Source organism: Zosterops lateralis, assembly GCF_965231275.1.
Source record: "Zosterops lateralis genome assembly, chromosome: 36".
NCBI classification, from domain to species: domain Eukaryota; kingdom Metazoa; phylum Chordata; class Aves; order Passeriformes; family Zosteropidae; genus Zosterops; species Zosterops lateralis.
The window spans coordinates 1,938,952-1,964,711 of record NC_139796.1 but is presented as its reverse complement, the minus strand read 5'-3'; the positions used below and the strand labels follow the sequence as shown (position 1 = coordinate 1,964,711).

General features: G+C 61.2%; 2 protein-coding genes across 2 annotated transcripts in view; one reads left to right on the top strand and one right to left on the bottom strand.

The window, feature by feature from the left end:
- ILVBL (ilvB acetolactate synthase like) overlaps positions 1-9,705 on the top strand; it is a 24,213-nt gene extending 14,508 nt beyond the window's left edge. Inside the window, exons 8-14 of the mRNA XM_083881973.1 lie at positions 241-298; positions 619-733; positions 2,153-2,322; positions 3,476-3,546; positions 4,624-4,695; positions 5,317-5,422; positions 6,588-9,705. Of these exons, the coding sequence (XP_083738099.1) occupies positions 241-298; positions 619-733; positions 2,153-2,322; positions 3,476-3,546; positions 4,624-4,695; positions 5,317-5,422; positions 6,588-6,838 (843 nt within the window). The 3' untranslated portion in view covers positions 6,839-9,705. The remainder of the gene's footprint in view (positions 1-240; positions 299-618; positions 734-2,152; positions 2,323-3,475; positions 3,547-4,623; positions 4,696-5,316; positions 5,423-6,587) is intronic.
- LOC310921751 (uncharacterized protein) lies at positions 9,393-25,760 on the bottom strand (the record flags this gene model as incomplete). Its single annotated transcript, XM_083881971.1, has 9 exons — positions 9,393-9,458; positions 9,951-11,581; positions 11,961-12,291; positions 13,365-13,897; positions 15,983-16,109; positions 18,040-18,254; positions 21,194-21,781; positions 23,352-24,167; positions 25,673-25,760. The coding sequence occupies 9 exons, from the start codon at positions 25,758-25,760 to the stop codon at positions 9,393-9,395; spliced, it is 4,395 nt and encodes a 1,464-aa protein (XP_083738097.1).

Below are 25,760 nucleotides of genomic sequence, written 5' to 3'. Positions count from 1 at the left end.
GGGACTTTGGGGTTGAATTGGGGCGATTTTGGGGTTAAAATGAAGAAATTTTGGGTCAAACCGTGACCGGGTGCAGCTGCTGAGGAACGCCGACGTGTTCTGGAGACCATCTACAGGGTGAGGACAAAATTGGGAATTTAGGGACACAAATGAACCAGTTTGGGGTTGAAATGAGGGACTTTGGGGTCAAATTGAGGCCATTTTGGGGTTGAAATGAGGCAGTTTTGGGTCAAACCGTGACTGGTGCAGCTGCTGCGGAACGCTGATGTGTTCTGGAGACCCCGGCTGGGCCTGAGGGGTGAGGGGACACTGGGGACACTGGGGACACAAATCACTGATTTGGGGACATAAATGAGGCCATTTTGGGTCACACTGAGACGGTTTGGGCCTGTCCCCAGCCCGGGTGGTCCCTGGTGACACCTTGGGGTACCTTGGTGACATTTTTTTGGTCCCTGGTGACACTTTGGGACCACCTGGTGACAGTTTCTGTCCCCAGGTGACCCCGGGTGGTTCATGGTGACACTTTGGGACCCCCAGGTGACAGTTTCTGTCCCCAGGTGACCCCGGGTGGTTCGTGGTGACACTTTGTGGCCCCAGGTGACACATTTCTGTCCCCAGGTGACCCCGGGTCGTTGGTGGTGTCCCTGGCCCAGAGCCTGCAGGGCTTCTCGTGTCCCCAGGAGTGGCTGCAGAGGCTGCGCCAGGCCGAGGCCGACACCGAGAGACGGAACCGGTGAGGGGACAATGACAGCTGGGGACAGGGACAGGGGACACCGAGAGACGGAACCGGTGAGGGGACAGGGACAGCTGGGGACAGGGACAGGGGACACCAAGAGATGGAACCGGTGAGGGGACAATGACAGGAGAGGGGACAGGGATGGGGACAGGGACAGGGGACAGGGGACACCGAGAGACGGAACCGGTGAGGGGACAATGACAGCTGGGGACAGGGACAGGGACAGGGGACAGGGATGGGGACAATGACAGGGACAGGGACAGCAGGGGACACCAAGAGACAGAACCGGTGAGGGGACAGGGACAGGGACAGCTGGGGACAGGGGACAGGGACAGGGACAGCTGGGGACAGGGATGGGACACCGAGAGACAGAACTGGTGAGGGGACAGGGACAACTGGGGACAGCTGGGGACAGGGACAGGGGACACCGAGAGACGGAACCGGTGAGGGGACAGGGACAGCTGGGGACAGGGATGGGGACAGGGACAGGGGACACTGAGAGACGGAACCAGTGAGAGGACAATGACAGCTGGGGACAGCTGGGGACAGGGACAGAGACAGCTGGGGACAGCTGGGGACAGGGACTGGGGACAGGGGACACCGAGAGACGGAACCGGTGAGGGGACAATGACAGCTGGGGACAGATGGGGACAGGGACCGGGGACACCGAGAGACGGAACTGGTGAAGGGACAATGACATGGGACAGGGACAGCTGGGGACAGGGACAGGGGACAGGGACAGGAGAGGGGACAGCTGGGGACAGGGACAGGGACAGGGTGGGGACAGGGATGGGGACAATGACAGGGACAGGGACAGGGATGGGACAGGGACAGGGACAGGAGAGGGGACAGCTGGGGACAGGGACAGGGACAGGGAGGGGACACCAAGAGACAGAACTGGTGGGGGGACAACGACAGGGACACCTGGGGACAGCTGGGGACAGGGATGGGGACAAGGACACGGACAGGGACAGGTGGGGACAGAGAGGACACAGGGACAGAGAGAAGCAGAACCGGTGAGGGGACACAAGGGGACAGTGAGGGGACAGGGATGGGGACACAGAGTGGGGGAACCAGTGAGGGGACAATGACAGGGACAGGGATGGGGACAGGGGACATCAGGGTGGGGACAGAGATGGGGACACCAGGGTGGGGACAGGGATGGGGACAGGGACAGGGAGGGGACAGGAATGGGAATGGAGATTGGTGGGGACAGGGACAGGGGACAGGGATGAGTTGGGGACACCAGGGTGGGACACAATGAGGGTGGGACAGGTGGGGACCCCTCTCATTCCCCTTTCCCCAGTTATTTTGGGGTCAGACCCCCCTCTTTGGGGATTTTTGGGGTCAGAGCCCCCCAATTCCCCTTTCCCCAGTTCTTTTGGGCTCAGCCCCCCCTGCCTGTGTCCCCCCCAGGGCCAAGGCCGCGGTGTCCCCCCCGTGTCACCTGAACCCGCTGGCGCTGCTGCAGGGCCTGGAGCAGGTGCTGCCCCCCCAGAGTCTCCTGGTGGCCGACGGGGGCGACTTTGTGGGCACGGCCGCCTACATCGTCCGGCCACGGCGGCCACTGGCCTGGCTGGACCCCGGTACGGCCACCCTGGGGTGGGGACAGGGTGGGGACAGGGCTGGACACCGGTGTGGTCACCCTGGGGTGGCGGGACAGGGTGGGGACAGGGCTGGACCCCGGTATGGTCACCCTGGGGTGGGGGGGACATGGGGACAGGGCTGGACCCTGGTATGGTCACTCTGGGACAGGGTGGGGACAGGGCTGGACACCGGTGTGGTCACCCTGGGGTGGCGGGACAGGGTGGGGACAGGGCTGGACCCCGGTATGGCCACCCTGGGGTGGCGGGGACAGGGCTGGACCCCGGTATGGTCACCCTGGGGTGGGGACAGGATGGGGACAGGGCTGGACCCCGGTATGGTCACCCTGGGGTGGGGACAGGGCTGGACCCTGGTATGGTCACTCTGGGACAGGGGGGACAGGGCTGGACCCCGGTATGGTCACCCTGGGGTGGGGACAGGGCTGGACCCCGGTATGGCCACTCTGGGACAGGGGGGACAGGGCTGGACACCGGTACGGCCACCCTGGGGTGGAGGGACATGGGGATAGGGTGGGGACAGGGTGGGAACATGGCCAGACCCCATAGGGGCACGTGGGGACTCGGCCAGACCATGTGGGGACAGCTTGGGGACATGGCCAGACCCCCTGGGGACATGTGGGGGCAGCTTGGGGACACGGCCAGACCCCCTGGGGACATGTGGGGACATGTGGGGACATGGCCAGACCCCATGGGGACATGTGGCAATGTGGATGGACCCCGTGGGGACTCACGGGGACAGCTCAGGGACACATGGGGACATGGCCAGACCACATGGGGACAGCTCAGGACACAGCCAGTACTGTCATGGGGTGGTGGCAGTGATGTCCCTGGTGTCCCCATGTCCCTGGTGCTGTCACGGTGGCAGTGGCAGTGATGTCCCTGGTGTCCCCAGCGGTGTCCCAGGGTGGTGGCAGTGGCACTGATGTCCCCTCTGTCCCCTCTGTGTCCCCTCTATCCCCTGTGTGTCCCCTTTGTCCACTGTGTCCCCTGTCCCCTGTGTCCCCCCTGTCCCCCCTGTCCCCTTGGTGTCCCCCCTGTCCCCTCTGTCCCCCCTGTCCCACTATTCCCTTTGTCCCCCCTGTCCCCTCTATGTCCCCCCTGTCCCCCCTGTCCCCTGTCCCCCGTGTCCCCTCAGGTCCCTTTGGCACTCTGGGCGTGGGCGGAGGATTCGCACTCGGGGCCAAACTCTGCCGGCCCGAGGCTGAGGTGACACCGGGGACATGGGGGGATATGGGGACATTGGGGGGACATGGGGACACTGGGGGTACATGGAGACATTGGGGACAGTGGAGGGGACATGGGGACACCGTGGACATGGGGACCTTGGGGTGTGGGGGGCATGGAGGCATTGAGGGTATTGGGGACAAGGGGGAATATGGGGACACTGGGGACACTGGGGACACTGGGGACATTGGGGACACTGGGGACATTGGGGATATTGGGGACATTGGGGGGAATATGGGGACACTGGGGACACTGGGGACATTTGGGATATTGAGGGGGACACTGGGGACAGTAGGGACACTGGGGGGATATGGGGACAAGGGGGATGGGGGTGTTAGGGGGCTTTGGGGACATTGGGGACAATCAGGGACATTGGAGGACTATGGGGACACTGGGGGAACATTGGGGGCAGTGGGGGTTGGGGACACTGGGGGATATGGGGGACATTGGGGACATTGGGGGGGCATTGGGGACAAGGGAGACATGGGGGTGTGGGGGGCATGGGGACATTGGGTGACATTGGGGGACACCAGGGACATGGGGACATGGGGGACATTGGAGACAAGGGGGATGGGGGTGTGGGGAACATCAGGGACTCTGGGGACACTGGGGACACCAGGGACATGGGGACAATGGGGACATGGGGGTGTGGGGGGCATGGGGGTATTGGGACATTGGGGGGACATTGGGGACAAAGGTGATGAGGGTGTTGGGGACATTGGAGGACTATGGGGACACTGGGGGGATATGGGGACGTGGCAACATGGGGACATGGGGGACATTGGGGGACACTGGGGGATGTGAGGGGACAGTGGGGACACTGGGGACATTGGGGGATGTGAGGGGACATTGGGGACATTGGGGGATATGAGGGGACATTGGGGGATGTGAGGGGACACTGGGGACATTGGGGACAGTGGGGGATGTGAGGGGACACTGGAGGATGTGAGGGGACACTGGGGGATGTGAGGGGACACTGGGGACACTGGGGACCTCGGTGGTGCCGGAGGGTCCCCAGGCCCCTGTGGGGACACAGGTGACATTTGGGGACGTCCCCAGGTGTGGGTGCTGTACGGGGACGGCTCGCTGGGCTTCAGCCTCATGGAGTTCGACACCTTCGTCAGGCACAAGGTCATTGTCACTGTCACTGTCACTGTCACCTGGCATTGTCATTGTCACTGTCATTGTCACTGTCACTGTCATTGTCACTGTCACCTGTCATTGTCACTGTCACTGTCACTGTCACTCTTCTGTGCCTTCATGTGCCCCAAGGTCACTGTCACTGTCACCTGTCATTGTCACTGTCATTGTCATTGTCACTGTCACCTGTCATTGTCACTGTCACTGTCACTGTCACTCTTCTATGCCTTCATGTGCCCCAAGGTCACTGTCACTGTCACCTGTCATTGTCACTGTCACTGTCATTGTCATTGTCACTGTCACTGTCATTGTCACTGTCACTGTCACTGTCACTCTTCTATGCCTTCATGTGCCCCAAGGTCACTGTCACTGTCACCCGTCATTGTCACTGTCCCTGTCCCTGTGTACCCGCTCTTCCTGTCCCTATCCCTGTCCCAGCTGTCCCCACTGTGTCACCTCTGTGTTCCTGTTGTCTCCCCACTGTCCCTGTGTCCCCAATGTCCCCAGTGTCCCCTGTGTGTCCCTGCTGTCCCCGTGTCCCCAGTGTCCCCACTGTCTCCTGTGTGTCCCCAATGTCCCCATGTCCCCAGTGTCCCCTGTGTGTCCCCGCAGGTCCCGGTCATTGCCCTGGTTGGGAACGACGCCGGCTGGACCCAGATCAGCCGCGAGCAGCTCCCCCTGCTGGGCAGTGCTGTGGGCTGCAGGCTGGCCTTCAGCGGTGAGTGACCACTGAGTGACCACTGAGTGACCACTGACCACTGACCAACTGACCACTGAGTGACCCATAGTGACCCCTGACTGACCACTGACTGACTGACAGTGTAACACTGGGGACAGCAGCTCCCCCTGCTGGGCAGCGCCGTGGGCTGCAGGCTGGCCTTCAGCGGTGAGTGACCACTGAGTGACCATGAGTGACCACTGACCAGTGACTGACCCATAGTGACCCCTGACTGAGCACTGAGTGACCCACAGTGTGACACTGGGGACAGCAGCTCCCCCTGCTGGGCAGTGCTGTGGGCTGCAGGCTGGCCTTCAGCGGTGAGTGACCACTGAGTGACCACTGAGTGACCACTGACCCATAGTGACCCCTGACTGAGCACTGAGTGACCCACAGTGTGACACTGGGGACAGCAGCTCCCCCTGCTGGGCAGTGCCGTGGGCTGCAGGCTGGCCTTCAGCGGTGAGTGACCACTGACCAACTGACCACTGACCACTGAGTGACCACTGACCCATAGTGACCACTGACTGACCAGTGAGTGACCCACAGTGTGACACTGGGGACAGCAGCTCCCCCTGCTGGGCAGTGCTGTGGGCTGCAGGCTGGCCTTCAGCAGTGAGTGACCACTGAGTGACCATGAGTGACCACTGACCCCTGACTGACCAGTGACTGACCCATAGTGACCAGTGAGTGACCAGTGACTGACCCATAGTGACCAGTGAGTGACCCACAGTGACCACTGACTGACCAGTGAGTGACCCACAGTGTGACACTGGGGACAGCAGCTCCCCCTGCTGGGCAGCGCCGTGGGCTGCAGGCTGGCCTTCAGCGGTGAGTGACCACTGAGTGACCACTGAGTGACCACTGACCAGTGACTGACCCATAGTGACCCCTGACTGACCACCTTTAACGGTGACACCACCACCTCCCTGTCCCCCTGGTGACAATGCCACCCCCATGGAGGTGACAATGCCACCCCCAGCGGTGACACTGCCACCTCTGTCTCCCCTTGGTGACAATGCCACCCCCACTGTCCTCATGGTGACAATGCCACCCCCCCAGAGGTGACAATGCCACCTCTCTGTCTCCTCTTGGTGACACTGCCACCCTCACAGAGGTGACAATGCCACCCCCCTTGGTGACAGTGCCACTGGTGTGTCCCCAGATTACCACGCGGTGGCGGAGGCACTGGGAGGCCGCGGCTTCCTCCTGGACAGCGCCAGAGGGGACACCAAAGGGGACATCAAAGGGGACACTGGAGACACTGGGGACAGCCCTGGGGACAGCAGGGACATCGGGGACAGGGTGGTGGCCGTGCTGAGGGCGGCGCAGGCCGAGTGTCACCGAGGCCACCCCGTCCTGGTCAACGCCCTCCTGGGGCCAAGTGACTTCAGGGAGGGCTCCGTGTCTGTCTGAGGGTCACCAAGTGTCCCCAGGTGTACCCAAGGGTCCCCAAGTGTCACTGAGTGTCCCCAAGTGTCACCAAGGCCACCCTGTCCTTGTCAACGTCCTGCTGGGACCGAGTGACTCCGTGTCCATCTGAGTGTCCCTGAGTGTCCCCAGGTCACCCAAGTGTCACTCGTTGTCACTGCATGTCCCCAAGTGTCACCAGAGTGGCCCTGGACTGGCCTCAGGAGTGGCAGGTGACACTTTTGGGGATTGTCACCTCCTCAGGGGACACTTCAGGCACTGCCACTCCCCCCTTGGGGACACTTTGGAGACACTCTGGTCACTGTCACCCCCTTGGGGACACTGGTCACTGCCACCCTCCTTGGGGACACTTTGGGCAGTGCCACCCCCCCTTGGGGACACTTTGGGCACTGTCACCTCCCTTGGGGACACTTTGGGGACTGTCCCCAGCCCTGTCCCCAACCCTTGGGGACACTTTGGTCACTGTCACCCCCTTGGGGACACTTTGGGCAGTGCCACCCCCCCTTGGGGACACTTTGGGCACTGTCACCTCCCTTGGGGACACTTTGGGGACTGTCCCCAGCCCTGTCCCCAACCCTTGGGGACACTCTGGTCACTGCCACCCTCCTTGGGGACACTTTGGGCAGTGCCACCCCCCTTGGGGACACTTTGGGGACACTCTGGTCACTGTCACCCCCCTTTGGGGACTCTTTGAGAATAAAGATCCGTGTCTGTCCTTTATTGGTGGTGACAATTTGGGGACAATGACAAAGGGGGGGGAGGGGACAAGGGACACTTTGGTGGCACCTCTGGGAGGGGGGCGGGGTTGGGGGAATTTGGGGAATTTTGGGGGAAATTTGGGGATTTGGGGCATTTTTTGTGGGAATTTTTTTAATTTTTGAGGGAATTTGGAAATTTCTCATTCGAATTTTTGGATTTTTTTTTTGAATCTGGGGAAATTTGAGGATTTTTTGGGGGGGATTTTGAGAGTTTTGAGGATTTTTGGGGGGAATTTTGGGAAAATTTTGTGTGAAATTTTTTGGGGGGAGTTTTGGGGGATTTGGCAAATTTTCGTGGGAAATTTTTGGAATTTTGGGGATTTTTTGTGGGAATTTTAGGGGAGATTTTTTTGGGAATTTTCGGGATTTTTCATGGGAATTTTTGGAATTTTTTAATGGAGTTTTGTGGGGATTTTTTGTGAAAATTTTTGGATATTTTGGGAGAAGTTTCAGGGGATTTGGAGGAATTTTGGCAGGAATTTTTGGCGGGAATTTTGGAGATTTTTTTTGTGGAATTTTTGGGGCAGCTTTGGGGGATTTGGGAATTTTTTTGTGGGACTTTCTGGATTCTTTGGAGGTGACTTGGGGGGATTTTTTGCAGGAATTTGGGGAGAATTTGGGAGATTTTGGAGAGGGATTTTGGGGGGAAACCTTGGGAATTTCGGGTTTAAAAAAGGCACCAAAAATCACCGAGGGGACACTGGCGGAGTTGGGGACACTGGGGGGTTGGGGACATCAGGGTAGGGTTGGGGACATCAGGGAAGGGTTGGGGACACCGGGGGGTGGCACTGCCACTGCCATCACTGTCACCGGCCTTGTCACCGCGTCGGGGTCAGTGACAGGATCGGCGTCACCGGTGGCAGTGCCACCCCCACAATGTCCCCAGTGTCACAGGCACTCCTTGAGCTGTGTCCCCCATGTCCCCTCAATGTCCCCATGGCGTCCCCATGATGTCACAGGCACTTGCTGAGCCACGTCCTCAATGTCCCCTTGATGTCCTCATGGTGTCCCCAATGTCCCCAGTGTCACAGGCAGATCTTGAGCCATGTCCCTGATGTCCCCACAGTGTCCCTGCGGTGTCCCCGATGTCCCCAAGGCGATCCCAACGTCCCCATGGTGTCAAAGGCATTTGTTGAGCCACGTCCTTGATGTCCCCAATGTCCCCGTGGTGTCCTTGCGGTGTCCCTGATGTCCCCATGGTGTCCCCAATGTCACAAGCAGATGTTGAGCCATCTCCTTGATGCCTTGATGTCCCCATGATGTCCCCGATGTCCCCTCAGTGTCACAGGCAGATGTTGAGCCACGTCCTCGATGTCCCTGCAGTGTCCTCGCCATGTCCCCGATGTTCCCAAGGCGATCCCAATGTCCCCACGGTGTCACAGGCATTTGTTGAGCCACATCCTTGATGTCCCCACGGTGTCCCCATGGTGTCACAAGCAGATGATGAGCCACATCCTCGATGTCCCCATGGTGTCCTTGTGGTGTCTCCAATGTCCCCAATGTCACAGGCAGATGTTGGTCCGTGTCCTCATTGTCCCCATGATGTCCCCAATGTCCCCAATGTCACAGGCACTCATTGAGCCATGTCCTCGATGTCCCCACGGTGTCCTTGTGGTGTCCCCAATGTCCCCATAGTGATCCCAATGTCCCCGTGGTGTCACAGGCATTTGTTGAGCCACGTCCTCAATGTTCCCTCGATGTCCCCAGTGTCACAGCCCCACGTCGGGGCGTGTCCCCACAATGTCCCCAATGTCCCCTCAGTGTCCCCAGTGTCCCCAGTGTCACAGCCCCACATCGGGGCGTGTCCCCAGTTCCCGCTCCAGGTCCCGGATCAGGGCATCGAAATCCTTCAGGGTCAGACGGGACCCCGGCCCCAAATCTGACCCCAAATCTGACCCCGGCCCCAAATCCGGCCCTGACCCCAAATCCGGCCCTGACCCCAAATCTGACCCCAAATCCTGCCCCGACCCCAAACATGACCCCAAAACTGACCCGGACCCCCAATCCAACCCCAGACTCAAATCCAGCCCCAAATCTGACCACGACCCCAAATCTGACCCCGACCCCAAATGCCCCCCCAAGGGTTTTGGGGATGGGGTCCTGGGCGGGGTCTGGGGTGGGGTCCTGGGTGGGGTTTGGGGCGGGGTCCTGGGTGGGGTTTGGGGTGGGGTCCAGGCTTGGGGTGGGGTCTGGGGCGGGGTTTGGGGTGGGGTCTGGGATTGGGTCCAGGGCAAAATTTGGGGCGGGTTTTGGGGTGGGGTCTGGGATTGGGTTCTGGGGGGGCTTTGGGGCGGGGTCTGGAGTGAATTTTGCGGTGGGATTTGGGGCGGGGTCCGGGCCCTGGGTGGGCTTTGGGGCGGGGTCTGGAGTGGGATTTGGGGCGGGGGTTGGGTTTGAGTCCAGGACAAGTTTTGGGGCGGAATTTGGGGCAGAGTTTGGGGCCGGGTTTGGGGTGAGCTTTGGGACAGGAATTGGGGCAGAGTTTGGGGCCGGGTTTGGGGTGAGCTTTGGGACGGGCTTTGGGGTCGGTCCCAGGGCAGGCTTTGGGGCAGGATTTGGGACGGGCTTTGGATCCGGGTTTGGGACGGGCTTTGGGACAGATTTTGGGACAGGTTTTGGGATAGGTTTTGGGACGGGCTTTGGGGTGAGCTTTGGGTCAGGCTTTGGGGCAGAGTTCGGGGTGAGTTTTGTGTTTGGCTCCAGGAGGGGATTTGGGACCAACTTTTGTTCAAGATTTGGGGCCGGGCTGGAGCCGGGACTTGGGCCGGACTTTGGGGCAGGATTTGGGGTGAGCTTTGGGTCGGGCTTTGGGGCCGGGTTTGGGGTGGAATTTGGGGCCAGGTTGAGGACAGGACTTGGGTTGGGCTTTGGGGCAGGATTTGGGGCTGGGTTTGGGGTGAGGTCTGGGTCGGGCTTTGGGGTGAGCTTTGGGGCTGGATTTGGGACAGGCTTTGGGGCCGGGTTTGGGCTGGGCTTTGGGATGGGATTTGGGACAGGCTTTGGGACAGGTTTTGGGATGGGCTTTGGGACAGAGTTTGGGGCCGGGTTTGGGGCAAGCTTTGGGATGGGCTTTGGGTTTGGCTCCAGGAGGGAATTTGGGACCGACTTTTGTTCAGGATTTGGGGCCGGGCTGGAGCCGGGACTTGGGTCAGGCTTTGGGGCAGGATTTGGGGCTGGATTTGGGTTGGACTTTGGGGCCGGGTTCGGGTCGGGCTTTGGGCCGGACTTTGGGTTGGGCTTTGGGCCAGGATTTGGGTCGGGATTTGGATCGGGCTTTGGGGCCGGGTTTGGGTTGGGCTTTGGGGCCGGGTTTGGGTTGGGCTTTGGGGCAGGATTTGGGGTGAGGTTCGGGCCAGGATTTGGGGTCGGGTTTGGGTTGGACTTTGGGGTGAGGTTCGAGTCAGGATTTGCGTCGGGCTTTGGGGCCGGGTTTGGGTCGGACTTTGGGGTGAGGTTCGGGCCAGGCTTTGGGTCAGGTCGTTGTCACGGCCGCTGTCCCCGCGCTGTCCCCGGGGGTCACAGACGCTCCAATCCCCCGCGTAGCGATGGCTGGGGGGGGACTCGGGGCCCCGCGGCCGCCACCGTGACACCACCATGGGGTCACCTGGGGTCACCATGGGGTCACTCGGGGTCACCATGGGGTCAGCCGGGGTCACCACCGAGGGGTCAGTCGGGGTCACCATGGGGTTACCCGGGGTCACCATGGGAGTGTCACTTGGGGACACCACCGGGGGGGCACCTGGGGCCACCACAGGGTCACCCGGGGTCACCCCGGTGTCACTTGATGTCACCATGGGAATGTCACTCGAGGTCACCACAGGGTCAGTCGGGGTCACCACGGGGTCACTCGGGGTCACCACAGGGTCACCAGAGGCCACCCCAGTGTCACTCTGTGTCCCCCCGGTGTCCCCCGGGGCCGGCGCTGGGGGGTGACCCCGGGGACACTCGGCCCACGCCGGGAGTGGGGGCACTGCGGGGACACAAAGGGACAAAGGGTCAGTGTCACCTGGCCAGGTGTGTCCCCACCCTTGTCACCTCCTTAGGTGTCCCCTCCCCTCGCCAGGTGTCCCTTGTCCCTCTCCAGGTGTTCCCTCCCCAGGTGTGTCCCATCCCCAGGTGTCTCCCTTGTCACCTCCCCAGGTGTCCCCTGTCTCTCCCAAGGTGTCCCTCCCCAGTAGTGTCCCCTCCCCTCTCTAGGTGTCCCCTCAGCCCCCAGGAGTGTCCCCTCACCCCCCAGGTGTCCCCTTCCCAGGTGTGTCCCCTCCCATTCCCAGGAGTGTTCCATCCCCTCCCCAGCTGTCTCCTGTCCCCCAGGTGTGTCCCCTCCCTCCCCAGGTGTCCCCTCTCACCTGGCCACACCCTCAGCAGGTAATGCAGCACCTCCAGGTGCCTCTTGAAATCCACCCCTTCGGCCTCCTCCTCCTCTTCCTCCTGCTCTCCAGGGCTGTGTCCCCTGGGCTGTCCCCGGTGTCCCCCGGGCTGTCCCCGGTGTCCCCTAGGCTGTCCCCCGGGCTGTCGGGGCTGTCCCCGGTGTCCCCGGTGTCCCCTGTCACCGGGGCCGGTGTGCGGGGGCAGCAGGACGGGCCCGAAGCACACGGCCAGGTTGGCGCTGCCCATGCGGTTCCAGCGCTGCAGCGCCGCCACCAGGCTCAGGTGGGACAGCAGCCGTCGCAGGGTGGCCTGGGGACACACAGGGGACACACGGGGACACACAGGAGACACACGGGGACAAACAGGGACACACAGGGGACACACGGGGACACACGGGGACACACGGGGACACACAGGGGACACACAGGGACACACGGGGACACACGGGGACACACGGGGACACACAGGGGACACACGGGGACACACGGGGACACACAGGGGACACACGGGGACACACAGGGGACACACAGGGGACACATGGGGACATTGGGGTGGCACCGGGGTGGCACCTGGGCGTTCCCAGCCCCTTTTCCCAGTCTTTATTCCCAGCCCTGTTCCCCGTTTCCCCAATTCCAGCCCCGTTCCCAACGCCCATTCCCATTCCCATTCCCATTCCCCACTCCCATTTCCATTTCCATTTCCATTTCTATTTCCATTCCCATTTCCATTCCCCATTCCCCATTCCCCATTCCCCATTCCCATTCCCCATTCCCATTCCCATTCCCGTTCCCATTCCCATTCCCATTCCCCATTCCCATTATCCCATTCCCATTCCCATTCCCCATTCCCATTCCCATTCCCGTTCCCATTCCCCACTCCCATTTCCATTTCCATTTCCATTTCCATTTCCATTTCTATTTCCATTCCCCATTCCCCATTCCCCATTCCCCATTCCCATTCCCATTCCCCATTCCCATTCCCCATTCCCATTATCCCATTCCCATTTCCCATCCCATTCCTCACATTCCCACCCCATTTTCCCCGTTCCTGTTCCATTTCCATGTTCTCATTCCCCACATTCCCGCCCCACTCCCACTCCCGTTCCTGTTCCCATTTCCATTCCCCCATTCCCACATTCCCATTTTTCCCATTTTTCCCATTCCCATTTTCCCCCATTTTTTCCCCACCCTCTCTGAGGGTCCCAGGCACTCCAGCCCTCACTGCCCCATTCCCACATTCCCATTTTTTCCATTTTCCCCATCTTTCCCATTTTCTCCATTTTTCCAGTTTTTCCCTTTTTTCCCATTTTTTCCCCCATTTTTCCCATTTCTCCCCCACCCTCTTGGGGGGTCCCAGGCACTCCAACTCCCATTCCCTTATTCCCATTTTCCCATTTTCTCCATTTCCCCCCCCGCCCCCAATTTTTCCCACATTCCCATTTTTCCCATTTTCCCCATTCCCCCACTTTTTCCCCACCCTCTCAGGGGGTCCCAGGCACTCCAGCCCCCATTGCCCCATTCCCATTTTTCCCATTTTCCCCATCTTTCCCATTTTCTCCATTTTCCCAGTTTTTCCCTTTTTTCCTCCATTTTTCCCATTTTTCCCATTTCTCCCCCACCCTCTCCAGGGCTCTCAGGCACTCCAGCCCCATTCCCCCATTCCCATTTTCCCATTTTTCCCAATTTTCCCCATCTTTCCCATTTTTCCAGTTTTTCCCATCTTTCCCATTTTTTCCCCCATTTTTCCCATTTTTCTCCCACCCTCTCGGGGGGTGGCAGGCAGTCCAGCAGCCCCTGGGGGGTCTCCCCGTGGGGGTCCCGGGGGGGTCTCTGGGCCATGGCCTCGAGCACCGAGCGCTGCAACCGCCGGGGCACCAGCGGGGACGGCAGCTCCCGCAGGAAATCCTTCAGAATTCCTGGGATAAAATAAAATAAAATATATAAAATAAAATATGGGGTCAGCTCCCGCAGGAAATCCTTCAGGACACCTGAGATAATAAAATAAAATAAAATAAAATAAAATAAAATAAAATAAAATAAAATAAAATAAAATAAAATAAAATAAAATAAAATAAAATAAAATAAAATATGAGGTCAGCTCCCACAGGAAATCCTTCAGCACCCCTGGGATAGGAAAATATGGGGTCAGGGACCACAGGAAATCCTTCAGGACACCTGGAATAAAATAAAACCCATATCAGGGATCCCATTGTGGGGTCAGCTCCAGCAGGAAATCCTTCAGAACTCCTGGAAATAAAAATATGGGATCCTTTAGGGGCTGGGATCTCTCTGTGGGTTCTGTGGGGTCAAGGGACTGCAGGAAATCCTTCAGCACTCCTGGAAATAAACCCATAAAAACATTGGGATCAGGGATCTGACTGTGGGGTCAGCTCCCACAGGAAATCCTTCAGCACTCCTGGAATGAAATATGGGATCATTGTGGGAGCAGGTCCCACAGGAAATCCTTCAGGACACCTGGAATGAAATAAAACCCATATCTGGGATCCCACTGTGGGGTCAGGGACTGCAGGAAACCCTTCAGAACTCCTGCAAATAAAAACCCCTATCAGGGATCCCTCTGAGGGGTCTGAGAGCAGCTCCCGCAGGAAATCCTGCAGCACCTCTGGAAAAAAAAATACGGGATTGGGGAGAAAAAAACCCACATCAAGGATCCTTTTGGGGCTGGGATCCCATTTTTGGGAATGAGATCCCATTATTTTTGGGACTGGGATCCAATTTTGGGTACTGGGGTCCCATTGTAGGTCTGGGATCCCATTGTGGGGCTGGGATCCCATTTTTGGGGCTGAAATCCCATTTTTGGGGTTGGGATCCCATTTCCTGTACTGGGAACCCCTTTCTGTTTCTTAAATCCCCATTTTTGACACCAGGGCCCCCCTTCTCACCCCAAAATCCCCCTCTGAACCCCAAATCCCCCAAATCCCCCAGATTCCCACCCTTGGCTGTCCCCAGGTGTCCCCAGGTGTCCCCAGGTGTCTCCCAGGTGTTCCCAGGTGTTCTCAGGTATCCCCAGGTGTCCCCCCAGGTGTCCCCAGGTGTCCCCCAGTGTCCCCAGTTGTCCCCAGCTGTCCCTCCAGGTATCCCCAGCCATCCCCAGGTATCCCCAGGTGGTCCCAGGTGTCCCCAGGTATCCCCAGCCATCCCCATGTGTCCTCGGCTGTCCCCAAAGTGTCCCCAGGTGTCCCCAGCCATCCCCAGGTGTCCCAGGTGTGTCCCCAGTGTCTCCCCAGGTGTCCCCAGCTGTCCCCAGGTGTCTCAGGTGTCCCCAGCTGTCCCCCAGCCATCCCCAGGTATCCCCAGGTGTCCCCTCACCGGTGACGACGCTGATGTCGGGGTACAGCCCCTGGCTCAGTGTCACCCCCTCGCTGTCCCCTCCCTTTGACACCCCTAATTCCCTCCCCTGGGTGTCCCCAGGTGTCCCAGGTGTCCCCAGGTGTGTCCCCAGCCATCCCCAGGTGTCCCCAGGTGTGTCCCCAGCCATCCCCAGGTGTCCCCAGGTGTCCCCAGGTGTTCTCAGGTATCCCCAGGTGTCCCCCAGGTGTCCTCAGGTGTCCCCAGCCATCCCCATGTGTCCCCAGCTGTCCCCAAAGTGCCCCCAGCTGTCCCCTCACCGGTGACGACGCTGATGTCGGGGTACAGCCCCTGGCTCAGTGTCACCCCCTCGCTGTCCCCTCCCTTTGACAGCCCTAATTCCCTCCCCTGGGTGTCCCCAGGTGTCCCCAGGTATCCCCAGGTGTGTCCCCAGGTGTCCCCAGTGTCTCCCCAGGTGTGTCCCCAGCCATCCCCAGGTGTGTCCCCAGTGTCTCCCCAGGTGTGTCCCCAGGTATCCCCAGGTATCCCCAGGTATCCTCAGGTATCCCCAGCCATCCCCAGCTGTCCCCCCAGGTGTCCCCAGTGTCCCCAGGTGTGTCCCCAGGTGTGTCCCCAGGTGTCCCCAGGTGTCCCCTGGGTGTCCCCAGGTGTCCCCAGCTGTCCCCCCTCACCGGTGACGACGCTGATGTCGGGGTACAGGCCCTGGCTCAGGGTCACCCCCTCGCTGTCCCTCTCGAAGGCCTCCCTGAGCTCCTTCTTGGCCGCGGCCGAGCCACAGAGCCGGTACAGCCCCACCACCTGTGGGTCAGCAATGGTCACTCTGGGGTCAGTGGTGACCCCTGGGTATCCATCACCCCCCGGCCGGTACAGCCCCACCACCTGTGGGTCAGCAATGGTCACTCTGGGGTCAGTGGTGACCCCTGGGTATCCATCACCCCCCGGCCGGTACAGCCCCACCACCTGTGGGGTCACCAATGGTCACTCTGGGGTCAGTGGTGACCCCTGGGTATCCATCACCCCCCGGCCGGTACAGCCCCACCACCTGTGGGGTCACCAATGGTCACTCTGGGGTCAGTGGTGACCCCTGGGTATCCATCACCCCCCGGCCGGTACAGCCCCACCACCTGTGGGGTCACCAATGGTCACTCTGGGGTCAGTGGTGACCCCTGGGTATCCATCACCCCCCGGCCGGTACAGCCCCACCACCTGTGGGTCACCAATGGTCACTCTGGGGTCAGTGGTGACCCCTGGGTATCCATCACCCCCCCGGCCGGTACAACCCCACCACCTGTGGGTCACCAATGGTCACTCTGGGGTCAGTGGTGACCCCTGGGTATCCATCACCCCCCGGCCGGTACAGCCCCACCACCTGTGGGGTCAGCGAGGGTCAGTGAGGGTCACTCTGGGGTCAGTGGTCATCATCGGTCACCCCTGAGTATCGGTCACCCCCCGGCCGGTACAGCCCCACCACCTGTGGGGTCACTGAGAGTCACTGAGGGTCACTCTGCGGCCAGTGGTCACCCCCCAGTCCTGGTCACCCCTGGCCGGTACAGCCCCACCACCTGAGGGCAGTGAGACTGGTCACTGATGGTCACTCTGGCCATTGGTCATCACTGGTCACTGGTCACCCCCTGGCCAGTACCACCTGTGGGGTCACCAATGGTCACTCTGCGGCCACTGGTCATCACTGATGACCCCTGGATATCAGTCACCCCCCAGCCGGTACAGCCCCACCACCTGTGGGTCACTGATGGTCACTCTGTGGCCACTGGGCACTCCCTGGCCACTGGTCACCCCCTGGGTGTTGGTCAGCCCCCAGCCCTGGTCACTCCTGGTCACTCCCAGTAACTCCATGGTCACTCTATGGTCACCCTCTGGTCTTCCCTTGGTCATTCCCCAGTCACTCCAGGTTACTTCATGGTCACTCCTGGTCACTCACAGTCACTCCTGGTCCCTCCTGGTCACTCCATGGTCACCCCCTGGTCCCTCCTGGTCACTCCATGGTCACCCCCTGGTCACTCCTGGTCACCCCAGTCCCCGTGGTCACCCCTGGTCACTCCTCGGTCACTCCCTGGTCACCCCCTGGTCACTCCCAGTCACCCCTGGTCCCTCCCTGGTCCCTTCCAGTCCCTCCTGGTCACATCTGGTCACTCCAGTAACTCCCAGTCACCTCAGTCCCCATGGTCACTCCTGGTCACCTCTGGTCACTTCCTATCCCCCCAGTCCCGGTGGTCACCGCTGGTCACCCCTGGTCACTCCCAGTCACCCCAGTCCCCATGGTCACTCCTGGTCACCCCTGGTCACTCCCAGTCACCCTAGTCCCCATGGTCACTCCTGGTCACCCCTGGTCACTTCCTGTCCCCCCAGTCCCGGTGGTCACCCCTGGTCACTCCCTGGTCACCCCCGGTCACCCCTGGTCACCCCTGGTCACCCCGGTCACTCCTGGTCACTCCAGTCCCTGTGGTCACCCCTGGTCACTCCTGTCACTCTGGTCACTCCCTGGTCACTCCTGGTCATCCCAGTCCCCGTGGTCACCCCTGGTCACTCCTCGGTCACTTCCTGGTCACCCTCCAGTCACTCCAGTCACCCCTGGTCACTCCTGTTCCCCCCAGTCCCCGTGGTCACTCCTGGTCACTCCTGGTCACTCCAGTCCCTGTGGTCACCCCTGGTCACTCCTGTCACTCTGGTCACCCCTGGTCACTCCCGGTCACTCCGGTCCCGTGGTCACCTTGAGTCCGCGCCGCTCGATCTCGTCCAGGCACTTGGTGACGATGACGGGGACGAGGCCGGGGCTCCCCTCCCGGGCCACCAACGTCCCCAAATCCACCCCGAAGACACGCGGCCCCCGCGGGGCCGGAGCGGCCTGGAGCCGGGCAAGGGTCAGCCGGGCGTACAGGACACCCTGCGGCCGGAGCTGGACGGCCAGGGACTGTGTCCGGCCACCTGTGGGGACATGGGGACACCCATGGGGTCACAGGGTCATCCCCAGGGTCACAGGGACACCAGGACACCCATGGGGTCATCCCTGGGGTCACAGGGTCATCCCTGGGGTCAGCAGGGCGTACAGGACACCTTGGGGACGGAGCTGGATGGCCAGAGCCTGTGTCCGGCCACCTGTGGGGACACGGGGACATCAGTGACATCCCCGGGGTCACAGGGTCAGCCGGGAGTACAGGACACCCTGCGGCCGGAGCTGGACGGCCAGGAACTGTGTCCGGCCACCTCTGAGGATATGGGGACATCAGGGTCATCCCTGAGGTCAGGGGTCATCCCTGGGGTCACAGGGACAGCAGGACATTCCCAAGGTCACAGGGACACCCCCGGGGTGACAGGGACACCAGGACACCCCTGGGGACCAGAGGGACAAGGGGTCACCCCCAGGGTCACCCCAGGACACCCCAGGGTGGCAATGGGCTGAGCCCCCAGAGACCCCCAATCCCCTTAAACCCCAAACCCCCAAATTCCCCAAATTCCCCAATCCCCCTGAGCCCCTAACCCCCCAAATCCCTTAATCCCCTGAACCCTCTGACCCCCCGCACCCCCAATCCCCTGAACTTCCCCAATTTCTCTACCCCCCCCCAAGCCCCCCCAAACCCCCCCAAGGCCCTTGAGCCCCCCAAACCCCTGAACTCCCCAAACTGCCCCCCAAAACCTGCCCCCAAAGCCTGAATTTCTCCAATCCCTCCAACCCCCTCAGTCCCCCCCAAACCCCTGAACCACCCGAGCCCTCTGACCCCCGAAACTCCTCAATCCCCTGAGCCCCCCAACCTCCTCAACCCTTTGAGCCCCCCAAACCCCTCAAACCCCTGAACTCCCCAAATCCCTCAATCCCACAAGGCCCCCAAACTCCTGAACCCTCCAAGCCCTCTGACCCCTTCAAACCCCTAAACCCCGGAGCTCCCCAAGCCCCGCAAAACTCCCCAAAATTACCCTGGAACAGGCTGTCCAGCCCCAGGGTCCCGTGTCCTGCCCATGGCTCCATCCCAGCCCAGCACAGCCACGCTCAGGAGCCTCACTGCCCCAAAACTCCCCAAAACCCCCAAAAACTCCCCTGAAAACCCCAAAAACTGCCCCCAGAACTCCCAAAAACTCCTCGCAAAACGCCTTAAAACTCCTCCCAAAACTCCCCATGCCCCCAAAAACTCCCCACAAAACTCCTCAAAACTCTCCCTAAGACTCTCCCCAAAACCCAAAAACTCCCTCCAAAACTCCCTAAAAGTCCCCAAAGTCCCAAATTCCCCCGGAACAGTCTGTCCAGCCCCAGTGTTCGGTGTCCCAGCAGTCTGTTCCTGCCCTCGGGCCCGTCCCAGGCCAGCACGGCCATGGGCAGCTGCCTCACTGTCCCCAAAACCCAAAAACTCCCCACAAAACTCCCAAAACTCCCAAAAACTCCCTGCAAAACTCCCAAAACTCCCAAAAACTCCCTGCAAAACTCCCAAAACTCCCAAAAACTTCCCCCAAAACCTCAAAACTCCCCCAAAACTCCCAAAACTCCCAAAAACTCCCTGCAAAACTCCCAAAACTCCCAAAAACTTCCCCCAAAACTCCCAAAAACTTCCCCCAAAACTCCCAAAAACTCCCTGCAAAACTCCCAAAACTCCCAAAAACTCCCCCTGAAACCCCCCAAATTACCCCAAACCCCAGAATTACCCTGGAATATCCTGTCCAGCCCCAGTGTCCGGTGTCCCAGCAGTCTGTTCCTGCCCTCGGGCCCATCCCAGCCCAGCACAGCCATGGGCAGCAGCCTCAGTCCCCAAAAATCCCCCAAACATCCCCAAAACCCCAAAAACTCCCCACAAAACTCCCAAAAACTCCCCCAAAACCCCAAAACTCCTCAAAACCCCCCAAGACTCCCCACAACCCAAAAGCTCCCCTCAAAACACCATAAAACTCCTCTGAAAACTCCCTAAAACCCCCAAAACTCCCTGCAAAACTCCCAAAACCCAAAAACTCCCCCCAAAACTCCCCCAAACCCCCCAAACTCCCCAAATTACCCCGGAACAGTCTGTCCAGCCCCAGTGTCCGGTGTCCCAGCAGTCTGTTCCTGCCCTCAGGCCTGTCCCAGCCCAGCACAGCCATGGGCAGCAGCCTCACTGCCCCAAAACTCCCCAAAACTCCTCACAAAACTCCCAAAACTCCCAAAAACTCCCCACAAAACTCCCAAAACTCCCAAAAACTCCCTGCAAAACTCCCAAAACTCCCAAAAACTCCCCCTGAAACCCCCCAAATTACCCCAAACCCCAGAATTACCCTGGAATATCCTGTCCAGCCCCAGTGTCCAGTGTCCCAGCAGTCTGTTCCTGCCCTCAGGCCCATCCCAGCCCAGCACAGCCATGGGCAGCAGCCTCAGTCCCCAAAACTCCCCCAAACATCCCCAAAACCCCAAAAACTCCCCACAAAACTCCCAAAAACTCCCCCAAAACCCCAAAACTCCTCAAAACCCCCCAAGACTCCCCACAACCCAAAAGCTCCCCTCAAAACACCACAAAACTCCTCTGAAAACTCCCTAAAACCCCCAAAAACTCCCTGCAAAACTCCCAAAACCCAAAAACTCCCCCCAAAACTCCCCCAAACCCCCCAAACTCCCCAAATTACCCCGGAACAGTCTGTCCAGCCCCAGTGTCCGGTGTCCCAGCAGTCTGTTCCTGCCCTCAGGCCTGTCCCAGGCCAGCACAGCCATGGGCAGCAGCCTCACTGCCCCAAAACTCCCCAAAACTCCTCACAAAACTCCCAAAACTCCCAAAAACTCCCCACAAAACTCCCAAAACTCCCTGCAAAACTCCCCACAAAACTCCCAAAACTCCCAAAAACTCTCTGCAAAACTCCCAAAACTCAAAAACTCCCCCTGAAACCCCCCAAAACACCCCAAACCCCAGAATTACCCTGGAATATGGTGTCCAGCCCCAGTGTCCGGTGTCCCAGCAGCCTGTTCCTGCCCTCGGGCCCGTCCCAGGCCAGCACGGCCACGGTCAGCTGCCGGGCGCTGTCCAGCTGCAGGTTGAAGCTGTGCTCCAGCCGCAGGAACTCGGCCCCTCCGGCCAGCAGCGACGTCCGAGCGCGGCTGGCCCCGTCCACCTGCAGCACGCAGAACAGCCGGGGAACCCGCGCCGGCCGCAGCCCGGACAGCCGGACGCTGAGCAGGCCGGACAGCCGGACACGGCCCCCGGCCGGGGAGGGGTCCCGGTAGGGCCGGAAAGACCCCAGATCCTCCCCGGGGACGGGGGGCTCGGGGGAGCTGCGGTCACTGCGGTCACTGCGGTGTCCGGCCCAGGACACGCTGCTGTCCAGGTGGTACCGGCTGAGCACCGTGCGGGACTCCCGGGGGGGGTCCCGGGGGGATTCCCGGGGGGATTCGGGGCTCCGGGGGCTCCTCAGGCTCAGTTTCCTCCGCAGCTCCGGCAGACGCTTCATCCTCAGCGACAGACGCCGCACCGGGCCCGGGGAGCGCTGGCGGGGCACGGGGACAGGGCCTGGGACAGAGAGAGGGTCAGTGGGGTCAGTGGGGTCAGTGGGGTCAGTGGGGACACCGGGGGACAGGGCCTGGGACAGAGAGAGGGTCAGTGGGGTCAGTGGGGTCAGTGGGGTCAGTGGGGACACCGGGGGACAGGGCCTGGGACAGAGTGAGGGGTCAGGGGTCAGTGGGGTCAGTGGGGTCAGGGCCTGGGACAGAGTGAGGGGTCAGGGGTCAGTGGGGACACCAGGGGGACAGGCCTGGGACAGAGTGAGGGTCAGTGGGGTCAGTGGGGTCAGTGAGGTCAGTGGGGTCAGTGGGGACACCGGGGGACAGGGCCTGGGACAGAGGGAGGGGTCAGGGGTCAGTGGGGTCAGTGGGGTCAGGGCCTGGGACAGAGTGAGGGGTCAGGGGTCAGTGGGGACAGTGGGGACAGTGGGGACAGTGGGGACAGTGGGGACAGTGGGGTCCGGCCCTGGGGACAGAGTGAGGTTCAGTGGGGACAGTGGGGTCAGTGGGGTCAGCGGGGGGACAGGGCCTGGGGACAGAGTGAGGGGTCAGTGGGGTCAGTGGGGACAGTGGGGTCAGTGGGGTCAAGTGGGGTCAGTGGGGTCAGCGGGGACAGCGGGGTCCGGCCCTGGGGACAGGGGGGGTTCAGGGGGGCAGAGGGGACGATGGGGGGGACTGGGGGGGTGAGGAGGGGAACTGGGAGCACTGGGAGTGGTGGGGAGGGGGAACTGAGGCTACTGGGAATGACGGGGAAAGGGTTTGGGGGGTCTGGGGGACAAGTGGGGGCACTGGGACTGATGGGGAGGGGGAGTGGAGGGGCTGGAAATTATGGGGAGGGGTTTGGGGGGGCATTGGGAATGATGGGGAGGGGGTTTGAGTGGACTGGGAACGGTGAGGAGAGGATTCAGGGGGACTGGGAATGGTGGGGAGGGGGTTTGGGGGACACTGATAAGGGTGGGGAGGGGGTTCAGAGGGAACTGGGAGCGCTGAGGAGGGGAACTGGGAGCACTGGGAATGATGGGGAGGGGAACTGGGGGGGCTGGAAATGATGGAGAGGGGGTTTGGGGGTCTGGGGGAGAACTGGGAGTGATGCACTGGGATCGAGGGGTCGAGGCACTGGGAATGATGGGGAGGGGAACTGGGGGCACTGGAAAGGGTGAGGAGGGGGTTTGGGGGGTCTTGGGGCAGAACTGGAGGCACTGGGAGTGGTGGGGAGGGGGTTTGGGGGGTCTTGGGGCAGAACTGGAGGCACTGGGAGTGGTGGGGAGGGGGTTTGGGGGGTCTTGGGGCAGAACTGGAGGCACTGGGAGTGGTGGGGAGGGGGTTTGGGAGCACTGGGAATGGTGGGGAGGGGGACTGGGGGCACTGGGAGGGCTGGGGGGATGCGGGCCATGGAATTTGGGGACCACTGGGGACAGGGGACACTAGGGGCATTGGGGACACTGAGACATTGGGGACAGGGACTGTGGGGTTCAGAGGACACTGGGGACAGGGGACACTGGGGACACTGGGGACAGGGGACATTGGGGGCACTGGGGACAGGGGACACTGGGGACACTGGGGACAGGGGACACTCTCACCACTGTCCTGTCCTTGCGCTGCTCCCGCCGCCTCCTCCGTGCCACCTCCGTGTCCTGGGGCTGTCCCCAAGCCCTGGGGGGGTGTCCCCAAGCCCTGGGGGGGTGTCCCGTCCATGTCCCTGTCCCTGTCCCTGTCGCTGTCCCTGTCCCTGTCCCTGTCCCTGTCCTCGGGGATGGGGTTGTACCAGATGTCTCCTGTCTCGGTGTCCCCTTTGGCCGCCAACACCCAACGGCGGCTGCTTCGCTCCAGGTTCTGCAGGTACGAGCCCAGGACGGGGCCAGGACCCCCCAAAACCGGCCCGGGACCCCCAAAAACAGGCCCAGGACCCCCCAAAACCGGGGAACGGGATCTAGTCCCTGTCCCTTCCCGGGGATCGGCACCTTTGGGCTCCAGGCTTTGATTTATGGGGTCCCCACTGTGATTTTGGGGGTCTTGGTGATGATTTTGAGGGTCTTTGTGGTGATGTTTGGGCTCCCTGTGGCGGTTTTGGGGCTCTTCGTGATGATTTTGGGGCTCCCTGGAGCGAGTTTGGGACGTCCCAAAGGGATTTTGGGGCTCCTCGAAGCGATTTCGGGGTTCTCTGTGATGATTTTTGGGATCTTGGGGCTCTCCATGATGATCTTGGGGCTCTCCACGGCGATTTTGGGCCTCCTCATGACCACTTTGGGGCTCCCCACGATGATTTTGGGGCTCCTCGAGGCGATTTTGGTATTCTCCGGGTTCTCCACGACGATTTTGGGGCTTCCCAAAGCAATTTTGAGGCTCCTCACGGTGATTTTGGGTCTCCCCGCAGCTGCTCCTCCGGCGGGACCCCCCTGGAACCCCAAAAAAGACCCCAAAAGTGACCGGGGACCCTTTTTGGGGGGTGAGGGGCAATGGAGGGTCCCCCATTTGGGGCAGGGGGGTCCTGTCTTTATTTGGGGGGGGGTCCCATTCCCGGAGGTCCCATTCCTTGGGATTTCCCATTCCCGGGGGTCCCATTCCCAGGGGTTTCCCTTTCCCAGGGGTCCCATTCCCAGGGGTTTCCCTTTTTTGGGGGGTCCTTTTCCTGGAGGTTTCTCATTCCCAGGGATCTCCTATTCCCGGGGGTCCCATTCCCAGGGGTTTCCCTTTCCCAGGGGTCCCATCCCCGAGGGTTTCCCATTCCCGGAGATTTCCCACTCCCGGGGTCCCATTCCTGGGGTCCCATTCCCGGAGTTTTCCCATCCCTGGGAGTTTCCCCTTTTCGGGGGTCCCATCACCGGAGTTTTCCCACTCCCGGGGGTCCCCCATTCCCGGTGGTCCCACCCTGGGGAGGTTTCCCTTTCCCGGGGGGTTTTCCCTTTCCCAGGAGTCCCGTTCCCGGAGCTTTCCTCTTTTTGGGGCTCCCATTCCCGGAGTTTTCCCATCCCGGGGTTCCCCATTCCCGGTGGTCCCATCCCGGGGGGTTTCCCTTTCCCAGGAGTTCCATTCCCGGAGTTTTCCCATCCCGGGGAGTTTCCTCTTTCCGGGGCTCCCATTCCCGGGGATCCCCCATTCCCGGGGGTCCCATCCCGGGGGGTTTCCCTTTCCCAGGAGTCCCGTTCCCGGAGTTTTCCCATCCCGGGGGGTTCCCTCTTTCCGGGGCTCCCATTCCCAGGGATCCCCCATTCCCGGGGGTCCCATCCCGGGGGGTTTCCCTTTCCCAGGAGTCCCATTCCCGGAGTTTTCCCATCCCCAGGGGTCCCATTCCCGGGAATTTCCCCTTTTTGGGGCTCCCATTCCCGGAGTTTTCCCACTCCCGAGGGTCTCTCATTCCCGGTGGTCCCACCCCGGGGGGTTTCCCTTTCTCAAGAGTCCCATCCCCGAGAGTTTCTCCTTTTCTCCCGGGGGTCCCATCCAGGGAATTTTCCCATCCCCGGGAGTTTCCCCATCCCGGTGGTCCCACTCCCGGATTTTCCCCACTCCCGGTGGTCCCACTCCCGGATTTTCCCGTTTCCCTCCGGCTGTGCCGGTACCTCCATCCCGGGTCTCCTCCGGGGGGTCTCCCTATTCCCTGGGCTCCCACTCTCGGGTTTTCCCCACTCCCGGATTTTCCCCACTCCCGGTGGTCCCACTCCCGGATTTTCCCCACTCCCGGATTTCCCCGTTTCCCCCCGCGGTGTCTATCCGGTACCTCCGCCCGGTGTCTCCTCTCGGGGGTCTCCCCATCCCGGTGGTCCCATTCCCGGATTTTCCCCACTCCCGGTGGTCCCACTCCCGGGTTTTCCCCACTCCCGGTGGTCCCACTCCCGGGTTTTCCCCACTCCCGGTGGTCCCATTCCCGGATTTCCCCGTTCCCCCCCCGGTGTCGATCCGGTACCTCCGCCCGGTGTCTCCTCTCGGGTGTCCCGGGGCCGCTCCCGCCGCCTCAGGCGGGACCAAGTTCTGCGCAGCAGCGGCTCCGCCAT